We start from the raw sequence: 23,360 nt of genomic DNA on the forward strand, positions 1-23,360 counted from the left end.
CTGAATTTATTCTTTTAAATAATGTTGTGATAATACTCACCATTAACCATTAATTCTGGTGCTGCATGGATTTGCTGATGGCTTTGTAGTCTGGTTGGTACTTGGTGAGGTTCAGCTTCATGCAGGCATTGAGGCTTTCATCCGTTAAACGTGATCGTAGGTTGGACTTGATGTTTTTAAGATGTGAAAATGACTGCTCACATGAATACGTAGATCCAAACATGGTCAACACAGCAATACTCACACGCTTCAGTGTGTCGAATGTGACAGGAAGCGCATTCCAAGTTTTGATAATCAGCTGATCTTCCGGTTGAAGTTTTTTCATTTCTGTCCACATGTGCTTGCTCGCCAACTCCGCTTTCTGTCGTGCGATTCTTTCCAAATCATCATTCAGTGACTTGAACTTATTCACCCACATGTCTAAGGCCTTCAGGTCAGCCACTTCTGCTTCGAAATCTCTGAGGGAGACATCAGGAATGTAACTCAGGCGTGTGTCGAAATGCCGCTTTACATTCGACCGTTTCATCGATGCGATTTTGTCATTGCAAATTAGGCACACCGCAGAACCTGCTCTCTCCACAAAGGCGTATTCTTCAGTCCATTCGTCCTGAAATGTACGATACTCATCATCTTTTTTTCTTTTCGCCATCTTCTTCGTCGAAGCTTTGAGCTAATGACTGAGCAGACTGATTCAAAAGGGGGCGTTTACGTGATTACCCATAATCCTGCAGCCCTGAACAAGACATGAGCAGTGGAAAATCGATGGATGGATTAAACAAGCGATAATATTTTATGTTTTATCTGAAAAGCCGAAATCTGCGAGCAAGATGCAATCATCAAAAGAGCCACACCTGGCTTGCGAGCCATAGGTTCCCGACCCCTGCTATAGACCAAAGGTCCCAAGATGGAGCCTTGCTGTACCACTCCAGTGGTGTAATCTTTAGGTGGAGAAAGGGTGTTCTTTATTCTCATACACTGTTGTCTGCCACTGAGGTATGACTTGATCCAGTTTATTGTCTGACTAGAACATCATGGCTGACTGTGTCAAAAGTCTTCCGGAGGTCAAGGAACAATGTCTAACTTAGTGTCACTTTCCCATTTTTCATGTATTATTGGTATTCGTATCTACGAATATCTTGTAATTACGTATTACTCCTTTGACCTTGGTGTTTGATAAAAATTTTATTAGAAAAGCTTCAATAGGTGATGGTTCCATGACTCTCTCCCGTTTTCCATATTCTTAAAGGTTGAGTTTGAAGACGGGTCTCAGGTGCTGGCAAAAAGGGAAGATGTCTACACTCTGAGTGAAGACCTGCCAAAAAAGGTGAAACGCAGACTTGTAAGTATTAGACTTACAAAGTAACCTCACCAGTAAACTACAAGTTCTACCAGTTTAGTAGAAACTTAACATGTTCTAAGCACTCTGGTGTTTTCTCTCTCCTCTTGTTGTCCAGTCGACAGCCTCCAGCATGCGTTTTCAAGACGCCTTTTACACCACACAGGGCGAGAGGAAACGGCAAAGAACACCAAACTCACGCTTTCAGAAAGACTTTGTGGCCCTTCCAGGTCTCCGTACCACGGTGAAAAGCACATGGGAGCCCCGCAGCCACAAAGAGAAATGAAGTATTAAAGTAATGCAGTGAGCTGTGTGTGAGAGTTTGATTGCGTTTTTGTGAGTATGCTTGTGTTTTTACAGCCCTGCACAACTTCCTCTAAGTCCATGAGAGAAAAGGAATGTTTAGGGGAGCTGAGGTGTGCAGATCAGTGATCCCCAACCTTTTGCCTGGGGAAAAATAAAATTACCGGAACAATCGTAAATATGAAATAAAATTCATTTTTAAAACTATTTTTTCTTTGCAGCCCGGTACCAAATTGTCCATGACCCAGTGGTTGGGGACCACTGTTTTAGACAATGGAATGGTTTGTGGCTGCTGACAGACTGTGGTGGGATAGTGCACAGAACAGAGAGCACTGTTGCCTCGGTTACCAAGTGCTTTTTACATCTGTCAGGGAGAAAAATAAAAAGAAGCATCTTTTTTGGATCACACTGACACTTTTTTGTAAATGAAAACATAAAAATTTGATTTTTTTTTCTAAGTAGCCTGCTTCTTTTGGCTATTTGAATCTGTGGTTTGCTTTGTATTTTTCATTTTGTTTCAGTTTCTTGTAGTTTTGCCCCTGCCGTCATGTTCAGCATCCTCTCCACCCTTTTTTAATGCTGGACAGTTTACTTTTACGGTGACTTCCTTCCTTCCTTCCTTCATGTTTGCTCCATCCAAACCAACCAAAAGGTTATGTAAAGAATTGATGTATGAATTTAACATCAGATGAACAAACCTTTTTTATAATTGGAAAAATAATTTTGGACAGCGTCTCATGTTTTTTTTTTCTTTTGTTTTGTTTTGGATGATGTGCGTCTTAATCCTGTGAATTCTACTGTTGTTCCTCTGAATGAAATACAATGTTAGAATTATTTAAAGCTTGTATTTATTTTTTGGCTTGCTGTAGGTAAAACTATTGCTAACTGCTGTATGGAAACAATAAAAAAAAAATAATTACACATTTCCAAAAATACACATTTGACTCTTTTTTTACATTGAATGTGACATTTTAATGTTGAATTAAAAAAGGAAGGTAAATACGCTGATGTGAACATTTTTGTTGATATTTAGATAATGTAATATAATCTGAATTATTGTCAATATTTATTTGTGCTTCAACTTGCACTTAAATATTTGTAGATCTATTAATTATCTTTACCTGCTTGATCAGCATCAAAGCGTTAAGGAGCATAATGTAGCATGTTCATGGTTTAAAACAGGCTGTTTGTCCTGCTGGCTGCTCATCGCACAGGTTTTAGATGTTGCATGATGTCAGTCACATCCAAAATCCTTTATTGTTATGCAACTGCCCAGTATCGCTGTCTGCTTGTACGAGTGTGTGGACGTGTTTGGTTCCACGTTTTCAAAATGACAGTTTCTTCTAACATGTACGTTGAGGTTTAGCGATGCTTAGCAAGATTGCAATGAAAAGGCTGTGATTGAGAAGCATGTTCACTGCATATTCAACTTAAGCTAAAAAAGTCACAACACTTGTGGGATAATCACCTTCCTGTCTCCATCAAATACGTCACCAACAGGACGGAGGTGGAACACCTGCAGGGTTGGTACAAAGGTAATAACTTCTGCATCAACATAGTGGTTAAGGACACTGGGCTTGTAATCGGAGGGTTGTTGGTTCTAACCTCACCTGGGCCATCACTGTGGAATGTTGAGCATCTCCCTTAACCCCTAACTGCTCCCCAGGTGCCGCAAAATGGCTGCCAACTGCTCCTCAGGGATGGGTTGAAATGCGGACAAATTTTTAACGCACATACATACTTTTTTATGTATATATGATCATATTGGTCATATATATACAACATATATATGACCAATAAATCTGAAAGCCCCAATTTAATTTAAATTTAATAATTTAATTAATTATTGTGATTGTCTGATGAAAGGGCCACATTATCAACATTTGTGTCAGCATTTAGAATATTGTGTGTTTTTATACATTCTTTGTTATTTTTGTAGTCATCTTCTGTTTTTTTATGACTTATTTTTCTTATTTGTTTTATTTGGTAAATGGATTTGATTTATATAGCGCTTGCTTTATCCCTACACTGAGGTCGTCTCAAAGTGCTTTACGATATCGACTCATTCACACAAAAATGGGACCAACCACTGGGAGCAACGTAGGGTTCAGTGCCTTGCCAAAGGACACTTCGACAGGTATAGACTTGGTTCAAACCCCCCAACCTTTCGATCAGAAGACGACCCCTCCACCACCTGAGCCACGGTCATTTTTGTTTTTTTTTTTTGTGCGATTTTCTAATTGATTTCTGTATTTTCCTATAATTTGCATCTTTTTGTAAATGCTATGTTGTATAAATGTAGTCGTGTATTTGCTGTGAATTTGAGTATAGTCTTATGTGTTTTTGGACTCAATTTGTGTGGTCTCGTTGCGATTTGGAGTCTTTGAACCCATTTTAGTGTTTTTTTCTTTGTGGTTTTGTATTTTTCGCTCATTTTGTGAGCTTTGAGTCAACTTGTGTTGTTTGTCTTGTGATTTTGTTTTTATAGAAGTCATTATTTCTGCCAAGGAGGTTATGTTTTTGTCTGCGTGTGTTTGTGAACAGTCAAACTCAAAAACTAATGGAGGGATATTGATTACATTTGCAGGAAATATCTAAACTGGTATAAGGAACAAGTGATTTTTGGAGGCAATTGGGATCATAATATGGATTCTGGATCAGTTTTTTTTTTTTTTTTTTAAATCAACGATTCCCTATGTTCATCTCTTTATGGTGTTTCTGCAGCACCTCTTGCTGATCACATTGCGTCTTTAAAGTGCTCTAGTTTTTGTGTATTTTAATGTTTTGTATTTTTATTTTTTTTCTTCTGTATTCAGTCAGTATCAGAGCGACAACGCAGGCCCTCACTGGGTTTTTCTCCTAATATGGATATAAGTTTGAGTCTAAAAGAAGGATAAGGAAAAAAGCCCTGTGAGACTGAAGTTCTCATTACACATCCAAATACAATATTGTTAGAAAATGTTGGAATAATAATTGAAAAAAAAAGGAGAGCAAGACACCCACAAATCACGCTGTTATATTTAGCCTCGTACCCATTAAAGTGAGGGAAAATGTTTCAAGGAAAAGCAGAGGATGGCACGGAAAGCCTGGCTGTGATCAGAGGCCGCATCAGGACATCACACGTTAACTTCAGCTTCACTGGCTGCTTTGAATATATTCAGATGGTTCAGGGAACGCCTGTCATCAAAGATTTGTTTCAATAATTGAATAAAGTCTGGGATTTTTGTACATTTAGAGAACTTGAAATGTCTAAAACAACAAACAAAAAAAGAAAACCCTTAAGAATTGACTTGAAAAGAACAAAATGTGAACTGAAAAAGAAGTGCTGTCCCTGCCCTGCCATAAGACATTATGTTATTGTGATGCTTTCAATTAGTTTATCATCCCTCAATAAAGGTCCACAGGCGAATCTCTGAAAGATAATCACATTTTGAAATGCCTATTATACCTCGGAGCATCCAGGATGCTGAGATTTCCCACATTAGATTAAAGGAGCTGTCAGCTGACAGCGTAGCACTTTACGCTTCCTAGCAGTGTACTCTAGTACAGCAGCATTGGTAAATTCCTGGAAGTGCTGCTGGCTGACAAATGTAGCAGTTTGCTAAGGGTTAATTAAAAATAAAAAGTGTCTTTCAGAATAACTGACCAAAAAGCTCTAAAGAAAGAGACAAAATAAAATAAAAAAAATAAAAAAAACAAGTGTACAGCGTTTGATTTTGAGTTTTCTCTCCACATCACCAATAGCCAGTCTAAGATATAAAAAAACTATTGTGTCTTTCATCAGTCACTTTGGCTCTAGTGAATTAAACAGGAAGGCGGTCGTGGTTATTTCACTTGAGTTTATTCATAAGAAATGAAACTTGTGTCAATAAAGAACAGAAATTCATACACACCGGCTTTTTTCTGTCTTCAAACGTACTGAGAACCAATGGAAGATTTAAAAAAAAAAAAAAAAAGAAGAAGAAAGAAAAGAAAACAAACACTTGTTGACTCAAAACAAACAAAAAAGAACAAAAAAAAACGAACGTTTACAGGTACAGACCTACTGGAAGTGAGTGATCTGCGTTACACACCATATTTTCATTTCTATACAATTTATAAACTCCAGTTTTATCCACCTACATGATACATCGGGGGGTAAAATATAAAAATTTTCTGTGAAACTCTTTCATTTGTGGTACAACAAATCCACAATGTGATGTATTGTACAAACAGCTGTGCCCTAACACTGTGATTTCTGGTGCACCCTTATAATATATCACTCTTTATAGATGATAAACCTCTATTCACGCTTTTACCTTTAATTAGTCATTTCAATTATTCTCTGTGTTCTGTGGTATTTACATATAGACAACCGTTGTGGGCATTACAGGGTCCATCTTTTCTCTTCAAGTAAAGACTTGGGTTTTGGGGGCGGGGCTAACAGATAACAGGATACTTGTATTAGTGCATAGTACAAAGAGAGAAAGTGCAAGTCTTCCCGTTACAGGTGTGACCTCGAGGGCGTCTCAAACGTGGTACCATGCATACAAAAAACATCAACAGGGTAACTGTGGGATGATGGAGGAAAAAGGTCAGCGATCCCTTATATGATCAAGCAGTATCCGTAAATATATAAAAACAAGATAGCGTGGGTTGTGTGTGTCGCTGGAGACGTAGCACCTGGATTTTTCTCAGCCTCTGTTGCTTAAAGAAAACACACGAGTGCAGATCACGATACATGGTGAACAGTTAACCTTTAGGACAAACGCCTGTTTGACCTTTTGGTCTGTTGAGCTTTACATACTTTAGCGACTAAAGTTTGACGAATAAAATTCACAGTCGGCGCCAAAGCTGTGTCTCTATGAGGAGAGTGATTCCACAGCTTGTATAACTAAGTTGTCTGTAAATGAAAATACTGAATGAAGACACATCCTGCATATGAAGATCTAGACCACGTGTCAAACTCAAGGCCCGGGGGCCAAATCTGGCCCTTTATAGCATCCAAATCTGCCCATAGGTGAAAGTAAAATGACATAGAAATCATTATGGTTGTATACATTATCAACTAATTCAGATGTGGATATCTCAGCCCGTCCAAATTTACACATTCAATGACGTAAACTGTGAAAAGTACAAACACTAGTATCCTGCATTTTCTCACAACCAATCCCACAAAATTACACAATAATTGGTAAAAAAAAAAAAAAAAAAAAAAGGAATAGAATGTTGTGCAATATGTATTTTTGTTTATGTATATTGTATCATATTTATTATTATATATGTTTATCATATAATAATATATAATATTTATCAGTGGATTTGTTTATTTATAATGGATTTCTTTTTCTGAGGATATTAAATTCAAGTGCAGCCCACTTCAGATAAAGCTGGTCCGTATTTGGCCCCTGAACGAAAATGAGTTTGACACCCCCGATCTAGATTATCTTAAAACTGTACTTAAGTCTTATTGGAGTTTTGGGGCCAAGGATTTTTTAAGGTGGAGGAAATGTCCCTTAAGTCTAATTTTTCATAATTTATCATAACTTTAATTTTTAGAAATAACCTTTAGGACCACAACTTCTGGCTTTTAGACCTCCAGGAGTCCACATACCCCAGTTTGAGAAACTAAATGCAGCTTACCCAAAGCCTTTGTTTTACAATTCTACATCCAAAAACATGACGATAATTCACATACTGTGACTCAACAAAACAAGTACACACACGCACACACTTCATATACATACACAAGCATACATAAAATACATTAAAAATAACCTTTAAAGTAACTTTATCAAAATAGGCGTGTAATATAAGGCACTATAATCTAAAATTAAAAATACCTATTAGATGTTTTCGAAACATGAATTTGATCGTTTGTCGGTTGCCATAGGAGACGAGGGCGTCCCTTCTCGGCAGAAACGTTAAACGTGGTAGGGACGAGAACAAGCGTAACCATCATCATTATCATCATCATTATCATCATCATCATCATCATCATCATCGTCGTTGTCATGGCATAGAACTGCAGTTAGTGAGTTGAGACAAAAATATAAGATACATCTACTTATTGCACACTGAATCAGAACAAGAGAAAAGTCAAAGGTGAGAAAAATCCACCATACTTCTTTATTATTTCTGCACCTTTCTCTCTTTACCAGCCAAAACTTAAAAAGAATAAAAAAAATAAAAAATCATATCTAGCTTCCTGGGATAGCTCTCGATGCACTTGTTTTTATCCTGCTTTTTTCCATTGTACACACTAAACTACTTGGATGTCTCACTCTTGGGACTTTAGTCATCTTGGTGCCTTGGGAACAAGACACAAACCATTTTTTTTTGTTTTTTTTTGACATTTCAGGCGACGTAACGTGGACATTAAGACTCCTGTGTGTGTGTGTGCATGCGAAAACACGTGTTCTTCTGTAAGAGAGTGGGACAGTGACACTCCATGGTGGCATTTTTTATAAATTGTGAATATTTCGCACAGGAGTTTTGATTGTACACCTTTAAAACAGGACAGTATCATGTTTTTTTTTTTTTTCTTTAAATGGCTACAGCTCATTGGATTACACAGGAAAAAGAAATACAACTTTTGCTTCTTTTCATTATAAGTGGGGACAGTAAAAAAAAAAATAAAAAATTAAAATGTGCCATCAGGAATAATTTTTCCAGAACTTATATCTAAAAAACTAAATGAATGTTTTATTTTGTGTTTAACCGTTCTTTTGCTTCCCTTGAGTTAAATCATAAAGCATAAGAAACTGGTGATGTTTTATTACTGTATGGTAGAAACCTCTTATTTTGCATTCACAGGAAATGAGTCAGTTAAAAAAAAAAAAAACAAAACTGAATGAAATGTTCTTCATCTGTTTAATACTGAGTGTTCTGTGTTCTTAGCCTCCTATTGGCAAATGATTGGTGCTTCAAATATCAGAGTTCTTTCCTCCATAAAGTCTTACCAGACAGTCCTCATGGTAGAAAAATCCAAATGTCCAGAGACGGAAAAACCCGGCACCAGAGTTCAGGTTGGCTGATGCTACACTGGTGGAGGAGGAGGAGGAGGTGATGGTTCCAAACCCAAAACATCAAATCTGGAGCAAACAAACATCTGGATTTGATCGAGTATTTTTTGATTGGAAAAGTGTGTGAAGAGGATTCTTCGCGCTGACCAATAGGTGTGTGTTTCATGGGCTGAGGTGGGACGAGCCCCTCCCCCCTCTCTTTGTTAACAGGTTGCTATGGCTCAGTTAGAGGTGCTGTTTCTTAATACGGGATAGGCCGATTGGTCCTCCTTTGCTCTGCATGTGGTGGCAAAGAACACACATCGCAGCGTTGTGCAGTAACTCAGGTTGTGCGTGACCTAAAAAAAAAACAGGTGCACGCAGTTGGATGTGACGGGGTGGTGGTCAGCCGCCAGGGTTTATGTTGCATAGTGATCAAAGCTTCCCAGGTATTCCAGACTGGCCCGATAGCAGAACTGGTATTGGTCCTGTGGGAGAACAGGGAAAGTTCAGTCACAGAAAAGAGGAAAAAACAGAGAAGGGTTTGTTTTTAGAGCAGGAAGTCGTACCTCTGTCTGAACGGTGGCAGGTCTCTGGGTGCGCAGCATCTTGACGGTTTGGAAGATGTCAACCACTCCCTCGTACCTCATCCTCTCCAGCACTATACTGAGGGTGATGAACACGCCCGTTCTCCCAACTCCAGCACTGTGGGCGACAGGCAGAGCCACGATTAGCACTGTAGCACATGGACCAGGGTTTGGGTGAATTATAATGAAGCAATATCACATAAAGGCGGGGATACACTGTGCGATTTTTTGAATCCTATTCTCATGCTCCACCTCAAACTGTGCGACTCACGCTCAGACCCGAATGTGCGCAACTCACGATGCATGTACAAATTAGAAGACGAAGAAGAAGAAGAAGAAGAAGAAGAAGAAGAAGAAGAAGAAGAAGAAGAAGAAGAAGAAGAAGAAGAAGAAGAAGACGAAGACGAAGACGAAGACGAAGAAGACGAAGACGAAGACGAAGACGAAGACGAAGACGAAGACGAAGAAGAAGAAGAAGAAGAAGAAGAAGAAGAAGAAGAAGAAGACGAAGACGAAGACGAAGACGAAGACGAAGAAGAAGAAGAAGAACCCAGGAAGTGAAGAGACACTCGCAAATCTCAGAAAAAAGAGTTTTAAAAAAGAAAAGGCGACGATGTGATGGACCAGGAACTGGCTGGACAGACGTGGGCAGTACAGTCTGTCTATTTTACAGCGGTCCTATGGTCTTCGCGCATGCGCAGTGTGAGAGTTTACGGTAAGCCGGTCCGTGGCACTGCTTCAACTGTGAGATACCCTCACGAGGAGTGACTGAATTTCAAACATGTTTGATTTTCTTACGACCTACGATTGCTGATTGGGAGCTGGTCGTGAGGTGTTAATCGCTTCTCGTGACCCCATGTATACTACACGATGCACGACACGCGATCTAGCAGAGACTCGCACGATCCCAAAAATAGACGCACGAGGGGCCAAAATGGGCCAAAAATTGCACAGTGTATGCCTGCCTTAAGAGCTCGTGCCGTTGTGATGAAATATCAGCACTGGTGTGAGTAAATAATCAAACCAGTGCTGATAATTCACACAACAGCATGAACTTGAGTGTGATAATGCTTTTATACAACTGTTCTACAAGCACATTTTATTAGTTAACAGTAATAAGTGACAAGAGATCATTTGGCTCCAAAAATAATAATCATAATTTCAAATGTAAAATAAGGAATCATAGATGAGTTGTAATTGAACATGGATAATTAAAGACATAATTGTGATTGAAAAATGTATTTGACCCCTACCCTGACATGGCGACATGGACAATCAAAACTTTCAGGAGACACTTGCAGTTAAATTTGCACCAATGACATTGGAAAGAAGAAGAAAACAGACTTTAGACGTCCTCAGTGTAATGTGTGTTAGCACCAGCGTCCCCGAGGGCTCAAACTCGGACACAGTTAGCACGATATGTCGGCTCAAAGTGTCTCTTAATGGTGACAAACGGTGAGGGCTCCTTTGTTCCTAAACTACAAGCTGTTAAAGCCTGAGGATCTGAGGACAGATGGAAGTGATGAAACCTTTAAATCGAAATCTAACACGTTACTGAGATTAAATCAACGAGCTGAGTAGAAAACTCAACTGATAAACATGTTGTTTGAAATGTCTTGAGTGTTTTACTCTCTTTCATCTGCTTATCTTGTTTTATTTGTATTTTCATTGGTCTTCAAGGTTTTTACTGTTCACTGTGACTTTGTCTATTACAATTTTTTTTTTTTTTTAAATCCTCAGCCTTTTAAAGCCTCCCATGCGTGCTCAGGTGTTGAAAATTAGCATTTTGCTACAAGCACTTATTGCAGTGGATTTGGCACCTGAGCAAGATTAAATGTCACAGCATCAATGTTACTGGGTGGCCCTGTTAAATCAATGCTAAATAGATAAATAGGGTTTGTTTTTTTTTAAATCGCTTTATTGGAATTTATCTATTTATTTTACATTTTTTGTTTTTGTTTATTCTTGAAATAAATGTTTAAATAAATGTAAACTACGTTTGTGGTGGTTCATCTCAGTGTAAGTGTTTTTGATTCACAAGTTAAAAACCTGCTTTTAAGAAACTTTTTGTGTCTTAAAATAAGACACTTATCAAGACAATAAGGCTTTTACATGAAACTAGTAGTTTGTGTGGCAGATTGCCAGAATGCGTCGCGGCCGAGCAAAAAGAATCAATCAGAGCCAGGATTGTGTTTGATGGACTGTCTGACAGCTGTTGCTGACAATCCCCGCCCCTTTCAGCCGTGGCCAAAACACAGCAATGCTCATAGCAAGGTAGTACCTGGAGCGTCGTCCTTTTTACAGTGTATGGTCTGGAGGAGTATAAGATGGAATTGGAGACTTTTCTGCTTGAAAGGTAATCACTGCTGCTTGATTTACATTATATTTGATTTGTAATTGTTACACTAGAACTCTGTAGTGCATGTGTTGTTTGTTCGTGCACGCGCTGCAATCACTGCAGCCTCCGTGTGGGCTGCTGTAAGTGACACTGTGTTGTTACACTGCTGCTGCTGCTGCTGCTGCTGCTACTGTGTGTGCACATTGAGAGAGAAAAGCACTGCAGTAACATGCTTTTAACAGAGCATTTTATATTACTGTGATGTTGCTGTCGGGCTAACGTTAGCTTGTTAGCTCCTCTGAGGGAGGGACTTTGGAGGCAAGGCAAGAGAGCAGCAGAGAGGGAGGGGGAGGGAGGGATCTGAAAGTTACGGACTGCACCTTTAAGGGTATAAAAAAATCGATTTGGCAATATATTTTGAGATATTTCACCGTGCGATTTTTGTATTTATCCAAAAAAATCCTGAATCACTTTTTTAATCATGTTTTTAATAAAGAAAAAAACATTCAATTGCTGTAATATATGCATAGCACGTAAACGCCAGGTCACTAGGTGTCAGTGAACCACAGACCATGTTAACTATTTCACTCTGCACCGCATTTTAGGCACTTTTATAGATGTATGTGGTTACTTTAAAAAAAAAAAAAAAAAAAAATAGAACTTAACAGAATCAGAATCTGCTGTAGAAGTAAAACTTTTTTGAAAAATGTAATTTGAGAGTTTGATAAACATACTTGTTTTTGATATTTGTACTTGAATTACAGTTAGTTGCCATTTACTTGTTATCGCAAGTTTAAAAATGAAAAAATAAATTGTATTTCATACCATTTTGTACTTGCAAATGTGACATTTATAATTATTGATATTGCGATGTACAGTATATCGTATTGTTTAATATTGGGATATATAGGGATGTATTGTATTGTGACATGAAAATTGTGAATCGTAGAGTCATATTCATGGCAATGTACACCCCTAGTATTTATTTCATCAGCGACCAGAACCATGTGTTGTGTTTTTAGGCGTACCTGCAGTGCACAGTAATTGGTCCATCCTGTCCAAACTGCTCTTTTGTTTTGTGCACCTGACCAATGAAATCAATGAATCCCTCCCCTGACTTTGGCACGCCTTGCTCCGGCCAATCAGTGAACTGGAACTGACGAACTGTCCGTGACTGGCCATCCTGAAAGAAAAAGGAAAACAACGCTTGTTTGTTCTTTCATTTCAGAATATCTCTCTCACTCACTCACATTTTGATGAACGTGAGCACTAGCGTACACACACACACGGACATAACGAAGGCTCACCCTGGCATCTGTGACTTTGAACTCGCGGAGGATGTATTGGGGCATGTTGTATTCAGCCATTGGATCCACCACAAAGTACTGGTACCTGGCAGAGCGCTCCGCAGGCCAGTACTGGTGGCATTTCTCCTGTGGATGACAGCACAAAAGCGTCCTCAGTGCTCTGTATCAAGATTAAAGGAGTCAGTTTGTGTGCTGTGATAAATTCCTGCCTAATCTGTCATGAAAATGTCTCCATAACTTGTGAGATTTAGTATTCATTTTGAAGACAGTCTGGTGGCAGATGAGAGACGATGTTCATAAAACATAACCGACATCGCTCTGTGAACCCTTCCTGCTTCATCATGCATAATGCTTATTATAGTCAATTTTTGTTTTGTGTTTTTGAAAGGATTTCAACAAAAAATATGAAGAATCTTGCATAAAATATTCATGTTTTGCAACATTGGCTTGTGATACTGCAAAAAAATATGAGAATAGCTTTTCACAACTTGAATTGCCTCCTTCTTTGAGCCTCAGCGAGACAAAAGGATGAGTGTTGAGTCAGGATTTTCTGATTTATTGAACAATACCGGCAGCTTTTTCCTTATTTCTTTTCTGTAATTGAAAATCGCAATAGAATGTACCGGTATTTTGCACTTTTCACTGTGTAGGCTCAGTTGGCTGGCGGATACTGGAGTCAACATGAAAACCTTTTCAGGCTAAAAATTGCAGAAAACCCCAAAGAATCACATTTTTGGTTCCAAACACGTTCATTGATTGATTCTTTTCATATAGAACTAATGCTTTGTAGTTGTCTGTATTACAGGTTTAATCTTTTTTTGGGGGGAAACTTCAGGAATCCTACAATTGCCTGATAAACGACTAGAAATACATAGTGCAATCTACTACACTGTGTGAATGTGTGTGTATGTGTCGTCATACCCGTCCCATTTCTCTCAGTTTGGTTAGCATAACAACAATGGTGGAGTTGTGCTCCCACAGCATCCTCCAGTAGTCCTCTGTTGTCTCGGCCAATGGGCCTTGGGTCGCTATGTACGCTCTTTGCTGCCTGTACACACCAACAAAGAAATACATGCATCAAATCTTATTTTGGAATAAAAAAAAAACAAAACAAGAAAACAGGTTTTTGTCAAGCTTTTTCTGACCTGTATCCATCAATAAAGCTGGCATTGATATAGTCAGATCCCTCCACTCCTCTGATTGGCTGCAGACACACACGCGTGGTCTCATAGGGCATTATATTCACCAGCCGGTTCTTGAACTTGTTGCATGGCAGGTTGGCACTGACAAACCGCGATGTATGGGCCTTGGCATTGGCCAGACGCTGGAAAGGAGAATAAAGTAGTCAGTTTTAGTATCGTATGAAATAGGGGTGACACAAAGAGGGTTTTCTATCTAAATCAGGGGTTCTCAACCTTGGGGTCGCCAGATGCCTTCAAGAAACTATGAATATTTCTTGAATTTCAGCCCATTTTTGTCCCTTTTTTTCTTTTTTTTTGCCCTTTTCGTGCAGCTACACCAAACTTGCACTATTTTAACCTATTTTAATCACTTTTTCTTGTCATATTTTTTCTCCTTTTAATACATTTTTGCTGCATTACTCTAATTCTTTCCACTTGTCCATCAAATTTCAAGGCCTTTTCTGCACATTTTTTCCACTTGCAAGACATTCTCCTCACCTAATGTTGCATATGTTAACCCCATTATTGTCACTTTTTAACCTTTTTCACCATATTTAGTGCTTATTTTTTTTTGCCAATTTAACCATATTCACAATTTGTCAGTTTAAACTAATTGTTCCAACTAATTGTTCCAATATTGACCCTTTAAACCTTTTTTTTTTTTTTTTTACCACTTTTTTGTCTGTCTTTGACCACTCTAATTTGCAATTTTTAACCAATTTCTGTGGTTTTTAAAATCCCATTTCATCAACTTTCCCATCATTTTTGGTCACTTTTTTTTTTTTATTAAAACAAGGATTTACATCTTTAAGGTGACGTTATACTATGGGGCAAATAATACTGTAGTAAACTTTCTGGATAACAGTGGATATCATTCATATAAATAAATAAATAAATGTGGTTATCACAGATTCAAAGAACATTGGACCATCATTTTTCTGACTTTTTGGATGGGCCCCTAAAAATCTCTCCCCTGTATTGCCTCTTATAGATGACCCTGTCTCCACATGACTGATCTTCAATGTTCATGTCTGTGTTCAACTACCTTCAGGTACAGTGGGGGTCCATAGGCTGTAGGACCTTTATATTAAGGGTCAATGACTGAAAAGGATGAGTACCACTGACAGCAGGTTGTGGGTTTGGTTGTTGGACTTACATGTTCTCTAGACATTTTGTGAGTTTTAACCTGAAACCTAACCCTGTCTTAAAATTATAACGGACACGTCTCTCTGTCCTGCAACTCTTAACAAGATAATGATAACAGAAGATGTCGAAGCTGGATGGATAATTTCATTCAGTAAATAAGGCCAACATCAAAAGACCTTTGAAACACGTCAAATTTAAGCAGCTCATTCAAATGTATTTAGCGCGAGGCTTCGTTTTTCTCTGGCGCTCTGAACAAGCAAAATTAGAAAATCAGTTCAGCTCGACAGGCCTGAGGATATTTAGTCAGACATCTTCAATTGGATAAACAAAGAGGGGGCGATATAGGGGGATGAGGGCCGCGGTAGGTAATAGAAGAGGGAATAAAATTAAATGAGCAAGACGAGAAAAAGAAAATCCCGAGAAAGAAGGGCCAGGAAACCACAAGGCCCCACACTGTCTCTACACATAAATGTTAACCACAGTTGATCCTTGTCCAATAATGAAAAAAAGCAACCTAAGAACGCACACATTCATATGGAGATGTGCCCACAGACAGACGTGAGCACACATCTTGGACTCTGTTTCACATTCAACCATTGGATGACATGGCCGAAGACGAAAGATGGAACGACAAGAGGAGAAACCGCAGACTCGGGGAAACAATGGGTTCACATGATCTCAGTCTGGGTGGACAATAGCTGACCCCAGAAACAGCACTACCTTTTTTTCTTCTTCTTACAGACTGAGGTGGAACGTTCCACAAACCACAAGGTCATCAGTTCATTTGGTTTTCCTCTTAAATCAAGTTTCCAGCGTTGAACAATTGTATTAATGCCTTTTGCGTCAACTCAGAATTATCAATATTGTCTAGAGAATGGGTCCACAACCACCAAACATCTGGTACTGAGCTTGGAGGAACCTATTTCCTTTGCTTGCCACAGACACTCAAAAAGGAAAGAAAAATTCTGATAGTGATTTGCTTTCCTGCGAGATTCATGATGTAGCTAAAAACAGTCTTCAGAAAATGAATCATAGTGATAATTTGGGATTTTTTTAAGCCTAAATGAACATATCAGGTTTTTTTCCTTTTTTTTTAATCAATCCTAGGTCTGAAAGGAAAGAATGTAATTTTTGCAGCAAAAATATTCATTGGACACCACAAATGATTGCTCCTGGACCCCGGTTTGAAAACCACTTCCGTAACTAGCGATAAGGTTCCTAAGAACAACCCAGACATATGTTTAACATCACTATTAAAGTGAACAAACAGTTCACTGAGCACACAGATCATTGAGGAGGATTTGGCCATAGGATGAATGTGCTTTGCTTGGCCTCCAGACATTCTCCACTGGCACAAGCTATTCCAGGAAAAACATAAGCCACCTGCTTTCAGGGTTCACCTGTAGGATTAAACTTTATTTATACACCAAAACCACCAGCAGGGTTTGCAGAAAACTCATCAAGCAGGAGAATAAAAAAAGCCCCAGTGGTTCTCAAACTCTTTGTGTTGGGCCCCCTTTGAAGAATAAGACATTTTCAGGGCCTCCCCTCATGCAACAAAATGGGTAAAAATTGTAACCTCTATTGAAAAAGGTAAAAATGTTGACTCTTCTTCTTAAATATAAAAACATAATAATAACTTTTTTAAATGACATAAGACATATACAATCTATATTCTATATTTTAGAACAGAAATAACGTTTTTTCGAGTCCACAGACAATTTTTTTTCTGCTATTTTTCAAGCTCAATGTTCAGTGATGCCATTGTCATGAAACATAATAATACATTGAGTGTCCTGGTGTCATCCCTTTCATCAACCTATGCTTAGTCACCTTTGGTCATATCAAAAAAAGGTTTGCTTGATAGTTTTTCAGCCCAAATGATTCATTCTGTACGTAACCGTCAAACTTCAAAAACCTAAAATGCTCTGAACTTTTCAGGAGAACTTCATTCCCCAAGATTTACAAGGTGCAATCCCATAATCCCCTTTAAATCCTCCCTTCAATCTTGAATATATGAAACTTTCCAAGGGGGGACTCAAACATTAAGAAGCACTAACAGCCCCGGGAAAGATACTCAGATTTCATATTCTACTTACACCCATGTGGACTGTACTCCAACCACTGCTCATCCCTTCCTAAATCAAGCCCATTTTTTTGTAATTGGACATTTTTAGACTAAAGTTATCATTGATATAAAGTGCGATTTTAAGATTTGGTCAAAGTTCTAATCCTAAACTATAGAGTGTGGGAACACTCAATTGGCAGAAATGTGTGAAGTTAAACGTAAAAAGATGAATTATTTCCATAAGCAGTTCATTTGTAACCAGCTTTTTTTTTAAACCAAATCTTGATAGCATTTAATTTCCTGAAAGTGGCTGCTGCTTTCATCATTAATCAGTTTAATGAACCACGCTACATCAGCTGGGCCTTACTTTACAAACCTCAGAGGAACATTGAGGCATTTTTACCTTGAACTCCAGCTCCATGCCGGTCACGTTCTCTCCTGGTTCGATCTGTGTCAGCCTTTGGATGTAGGAGTACAGGTTCCTGGCAGGAACTTCTGTGTTCCCACAGGTCACAGCCTCCAGTAGCGCATCGTGAATGAAGATGTACTGGTCCTCTGTTTGGACCATGTAGTTCCTCTGGGAACGCATGAGTGTGACGTGGCCGTAGACGTCGAGCGTCTTCTCGTGTTTGATTCGTTCTGTCATGGCGTCAATGACGATGAAGCAGCCGGTCCGGCCCACCCCAGCACTGAGCCCAAAAAAAAAGGAGAAACACACGATGATGAAAGTATTCCCAATATTGTCCCTTAGTGCAGTGGTTCTCAACTTTTTAAACCCGTGACTTCCAAAATAAAGGTTCCAGAGACCGGGGACCCCCACTGTACCTTAAAGTGTTTGAATCATAGACAGTAAAAAGAATGGACGGGACAAGCTCCCCGGTGGAGTGAAGCTTTTATTTTTAGCGCTCCCCCTGCTGACTGGCTGCAGTATAGGTCATAAACCCTGCCTCCTCAATGATAACAGATGGGATGTGGGTCAAACAGTAAAGTTAAAATACTCGTCACATAATTTTTTCCCAAACCTAAACTCTGCTGTGATCATTAGTTATTATCACTCTACATTGTGTTCAAATGCTCATTTTTTGTGAAATTTGTTTTAAATAAGTTATTTGAGGTTGAAAAATGGGATTTTACGTCATATATGACGACAATTGATAGCAGCAGATCTTGCTTAGCTCTCTTTGTGAATAGAAGTTACGTCGTAAAGGAAAGTCGAAACTAGTGATTTTTTCATTTTAAATATGTAGATATTTGAGTTGAACTAATTGTGGTTTAGTTCTAACCTCTATGATCTGAACAAGCTGTTGGTAGAATTTCCAGTGGGAAAAATACTTATGTTCTTGTCATAGCTGGGCTGCGTAACTCATTCAGGCAGTATGCTACATGGGCGGGGCATGTTACCATGGCTCCTCCCACCAGACCCTACTGCGCAGACTCTGGTTCCAAATGATGTCAAATGGAAAGATGGAAGATGGAAATGCCCCAAGTCCCGTATTTTGGCTTCAAAAACATTAAGTGGGAACAGCTACAGTGCGCGCCCACTAGTTTGAAGACAGATATTAACATTGAAGAACAGTCATGTGGAGACAGGGACATCTATAGGGGGGGAATAAAGGGGAGAGCTTTTTTGGGCCCATCCATAAAGTCAGAAAAATTATGGTTCATTGTTATATGAATCTGTGATAACCACATTTATTCATTTTTCTGAGTAATATCCACTGGTATCCAGGAAGTTCATCATTATTTTCACCATAGTATATAGTCATCTTAAATATGTAAATCCTATGTTTAAATCAAAAATAAAATGGGCTAAAAGTGACACAAAATGGTGGAAAGGGTGGGGAAATGGGATTTTAAAAAAACAGAAATTGATTAAAAGTTGCAACATAGAGCGGCCAAAAACAGACAGAAAAAGTGGTAAAAAGGGTTCAAAGTGTCAATATTGGCTTAAAGTGACAGAAACGGGGGGTGGGTTGGGGTAATGTAATTTAAAAAGTAAGAACAATCGGTATAAAATGGCAAATAATGGGCATGACAGATTGTGAATGTGGTTTACATTGGCAAAAATAAGCATGAAATATGGTGAAAATAGGTAAAAAGTGACAATAATGGGTTAACATTTGTGACATTAGGTGGGAAAAGTGGTGGAAAAGGTTTAAAAGTGCAGAGAATGTCTTAAAGTGGAAAAAATGTGCAGAAATGGAAATAATGTAGCAAAAATGCATTAAAAGGAGCTAAAATATAGCAAAAAAAAAAAAGCGAGGAAAATAGATTAAAATATGGCAAGTTCGGTGTAGTTGGAGAAAAAGGGTAAAAATAGGCAAAAAAAATGGGCTCAAATTGTGCAAACAAATATTTTTCGTTTCTTGAAGGCATCTGGCGACCCCCTCCCAGTTTCTCACAACCCCAAGGTTGAGAACCACAGTCCTTAGTGTGTGTGTGTGTGTGTGTGGTGCCTCATCATGACTCAGCTTTTTTTTTGTACGTCTGGCCTTGCAGAACCCCAACACATAGTGCTTGAATCAACTGAGTACCACAAACATGCCAAGCAGCAAATTATTTTCAACAAGGAGGGAAAAAAATTGTCATCACTGATGAGTCAGCAAAAGCGTCTCACTGGCATTAGGAAGATATCTCTCTATCGACACACAATCCGGACACATAATAGGCTTTGCTGTCCATCCAAACACTTGCCCTTCTACATTTATGCTGTGGTAGAGATGTGGAAGATATCCTGACCAAGCAGGTTAGTTTAAAACGTCCTATATGGTTGAAATTGTGGAAGTGTGTGTGTGTGTGTGTTTCTCAGGTGAAAAAAAGTGTTGTTTTTACAGTTTGATAGTCAGCCTGGTAGATATGTGAGGGCACACTATGATGGATACTTGCTGGGATAATTAAATCTGACAGATAATCCTGTTATGTACTCCATCTGACTGCTGTGGAAGATTAGGAAAAGCCGCTCTGCTGCCAACCAGTTTGCCACGTCTCGCCCTCATCTGCTTGTCCCTTTATCTTCCCAGCGAGCTCCTCCTGCTGCTTTTTCACTCTCGCATTCATACGTCGGACTCCCACTTTCTCCCCACCTCACTTTTTTCTTGAACTCATCACTTTCATTCAGCACGTCCTGAGTTTGACCTCACCTTCTCTCTCATTGGCCACATATCTCCTCCTTTAACTCCCGGTCCTTTTGCTAATACTTCTTCTCAATCATTGTCTAGATCCCTTTTTTCCCCTCCTTCTATTCCTCCTCGTCTATACCTCACTAATTCTTCCTCCTGAGAGCTTCTGCTCCATATTTTCTCAACTACTCTCTATCTTATTTTGTCCTTCACTCGTTGCTAAAAGCAAAAAAAAAAAAAAAAAAAAAACGCAGCTTCTTTCCAGCTTTGGAGCTCCATATCCTGCCAAGTCTGTAATGACAAATTTCCAAAATCCTTCCTCCATTCAACTCATGAACCTCCTGCTGCTCAGACAGCAGCTAATTTGAATATAAACTTGTGAACCCAGATTTACCACTGTCTTAAATGGTAAATGATCAACTGTGAAAGCTAATTATGAAAAACAGGGTCACCGTGATGGTTGCTGCTGTTGTTATGATCAGAGTCGGTAAGGAAGAAATGGGGATTTTTGAGCCAGTGAGGACGGTTTTAAGATGATCACGTCACTGCTGTCTTCACGGATTTTCTAGAAATACCTCTGGTATGATGTCAAATAGGATCTCAGGATTTTAAATATTTTGCCAAGGAAAACCCCTAATAACACAAAGGCATGCATACACCGACACATATTACACACACACACACACACCTGCAGTGGACTATCAATGGTCCAGCGTCTGGAGGGTTGCAGGCCTTCACTCGGCGTAGGAAAGCTAAGAATGGAGTTGGATGCTCAGGTACACCGTGGTCTGGCCAGGCCGTGAACTGGAAGTGACGAATCTCCCGTTTCTCATTGGAGCCACTCTGTACGAACACAAGATGTGCTTATTTCATTAAAATAACTGTGTTTTATTGGGTGGCCTTCTCAGTCCTTACAGTTTATATGCATGTTCTTCTATTTTAGGTAAAGCAAACAATGCAGGAGCTTGAGCTGGCCTCTAATGTCACGATGAAAGATTCTCATTAAAGACAAGCACCACTTTTCTCTTATTCCTGAATCCAAGTACCCCCTTTGTCCAACTAGAACATTTTGCTCACAATACTATGAATAAACATCTATAGAGCACAACGACTAATAACACATATTATGAAAAATCTAAGTGGAATGAAACAGTATTTAGTGCCTCCTGAATATGATTTATTTCTATAGTTTTTACTGTTTTCAGTCACTCCCACCTGGTGTAGGACTAAGACTGACCCTCGTATTTTCAGTTCATGTTGTATTTTAGATCATTTCCATCATCATTATTATGGTAATCAGTTTTAACTAAAAGTAAACATGAAATCCCACATATTTGATTTGATTTTGTTTGGTAATTTTCCACTCAAGTACCCCCTGTAGTGTAATCGCATACCTCTTGGGGTACACGTGCCCCCATTTGAGAAACACTGAACTAAGAGATGCTAGTTGAGCAGCAGATTAGGGTTGACTGACATATTGTATCCTTGGGACTATGTCTATAAAACTGGGACTATGTCTATAAAATTTGTGAATCAAATTAAACAAACTGCTCATAAATCTTTACATTTAAATACATTTTTTCAAATTAATTTCGCTGCAACGCCACTAAAATGATTCTCACCAGTTCATAAAATAAAATAACAAAAAAATTAAAATTAAAATAACAAAAAATAAAATCAAGACTAGGTGAAATTAACGAGCGCCACAACTTACAAGATTTAAGTTTAAGTTTTGCAAATGTAATAAAAGTAAGGCAGTATTATAGTCGTATTCTAGATTTTATTGTAACTGTAACATGAAAACAGTTTCAAGCAAAAATATACAGTATGTATATGAATATGAATATTTAAAAAGATCAATAGGAGCTCATCACACCTCGCTACAGTGCACATGACATGTTACCTTGTAAAGAGCGAAGGTCCTCACGGAGTAAGTGGCCAGCTCCACCGTGTCCAGGAGTGTGACCTGGATCAGGCCGTAGGTTTCTGTGCCACGTGTCGGCCAGTACTGATCGCACTTCACCTGTGAGTGACACCACGGCGTGAGAAGTGCACAACAGCTGGTTTGGAGTGTGAGCAGATAGGGCAGAGACAAAGAACCAACCTGGGTGCACGTGTACGTGTAGTGACCATAAACAAGTATTGAGGGGAATCCGTAAGTGAGTTGGTGAAATGTGCATAGATAATAGATGTTTATTGTGTTCAGAAGGCCAACTTTCACATCCTGTATTTGCTGATATTCAAAATGCTTCACTCTAGCCTCACAAATCCTGACAAAACTAGCAGCACAGCACACCAAATCCCAGAGTTCCTAACCACCAAAACACACGGAATCCCCAGTGCAGGGTGGTCATATTTGTAGTTCTTTAGCTCAGCCTGGGAGAACACAGAGGGGCGAGGAAACAGTCCCAGAGGAGAAGAAAGTGGGGGAGGCTGGCTTGGCAGAATCAGGCCAAACCAAACGTTATGTGCTGATCTCTCCAGTCCTCACATCAAAGACAGCAGGGAGCTCAGCTCAGCTGGCTCTGCATTCCACTGCTCCAGACTGGGGATTATACATTTTGGCTCGGTGCGTTCAGGCTGTAATTACAGCTTTTCTACTGTTGTTTTCCCACCAGACCTTGAGATATGGCGGGGGCAGGAATGGTTGTCCACGTAGGGGGCTTTACACTGTGAACGACTATACAGGATGGCAGAAAATGCCCAGTGTGAAGGACATATTATCTTTTGATTTATATATCTGAGGAGCAAAAAAATGTGCCCTGCGTCTGTCTGGTTTGATTGGTGTGAAAAAGAAGAATATTGGCAAGAATCCTACAGTGGGTCCATCTGTGATAATCTATGTTGTAAACGCATGAACACATTATGTCAAAATGAAGGTGTTAAAGAGGATAAAATCATGTTCTTTAACAAACAGTTTACTCCCCTTTACTACAGTGGATAGGATAGCGCTTATTTGAAAATACAAGCATGGCATGTTAACACTGAAAGC

The 23,360-nt window shown here is 39.0% G+C and overlaps 2 protein-coding genes across 39 annotated transcripts in view; one reads left to right on the forward strand and one right to left on the reverse strand.

Moving 5' to 3' along the window:
- Window positions 1-2,569, forward strand: part of kdm4c (lysine (K)-specific demethylase 4C) — a 41,884-nt gene extending 39,315 nt beyond the window's left edge. For 2 of the 4 annotated variants that reach the window (XM_028445405.1, XM_028445414.1), the window contains exons 21-22: window positions 1,247-1,339; window positions 1,455-2,567. In XM_028445405.1, the coding sequence (XP_028301206.1) occupies window positions 1,247-1,339; window positions 1,455-1,622 (261 nt within the window). In that variant the 3' untranslated portion in view covers window positions 1,623-2,567. Of the gene's footprint in view, window positions 1-1,246; window positions 1,340-1,454 lie in introns of all 4 variants that reach the window. The other 2 variants (XM_028445421.1, XM_028445430.1) reach the window with 2 other exon arrangements.
- Window positions 2,570-5,972: 3,403 nt separating this feature from the next.
- ptprdb (protein tyrosine phosphatase receptor type Db) overlaps window positions 5,973-23,360 on the reverse strand; it is a 222,565-nt gene continuing 205,177 nt past the window's right edge. For all 35 annotated transcript variants that reach the window (XM_028450464.1, XM_028450408.1, XM_028450368.1 and 32 more), the window contains 9 exons: window positions 22,272-22,391; window positions 21,057-21,211; window positions 17,653-17,938; window positions 14,000-14,178; window positions 13,776-13,902; window positions 12,855-12,980; window positions 12,576-12,730; window positions 9,192-9,327; window positions 5,973-9,110 (listed from right to left, as the gene is read on the reverse strand). In XM_028450464.1, the coding sequence (XP_028306265.1) occupies window positions 9,042-9,110; window positions 9,192-9,327; window positions 12,576-12,730; window positions 12,855-12,980; window positions 13,776-13,902; window positions 14,000-14,178; window positions 17,653-17,938; window positions 21,057-21,211; window positions 22,272-22,391 (1,353 nt within the window). In that variant the 3' untranslated portion in view covers window positions 5,973-9,041. The remainder of the gene's footprint in view (window positions 9,111-9,191; window positions 9,328-12,575; window positions 12,731-12,854; window positions 12,981-13,775; window positions 13,903-13,999; window positions 14,179-17,652; window positions 17,939-21,056; window positions 21,212-22,271; window positions 22,392-23,360) is intronic.

Source organism: Gouania willdenowi, chromosome 1 (assembly GCF_900634775.1).
Source record: "Gouania willdenowi chromosome 1, fGouWil2.1, whole genome shotgun sequence".
NCBI lineage: Eukaryota > Metazoa > Chordata > Actinopteri > Blenniiformes > Gobiesocidae > Gouania > Gouania willdenowi.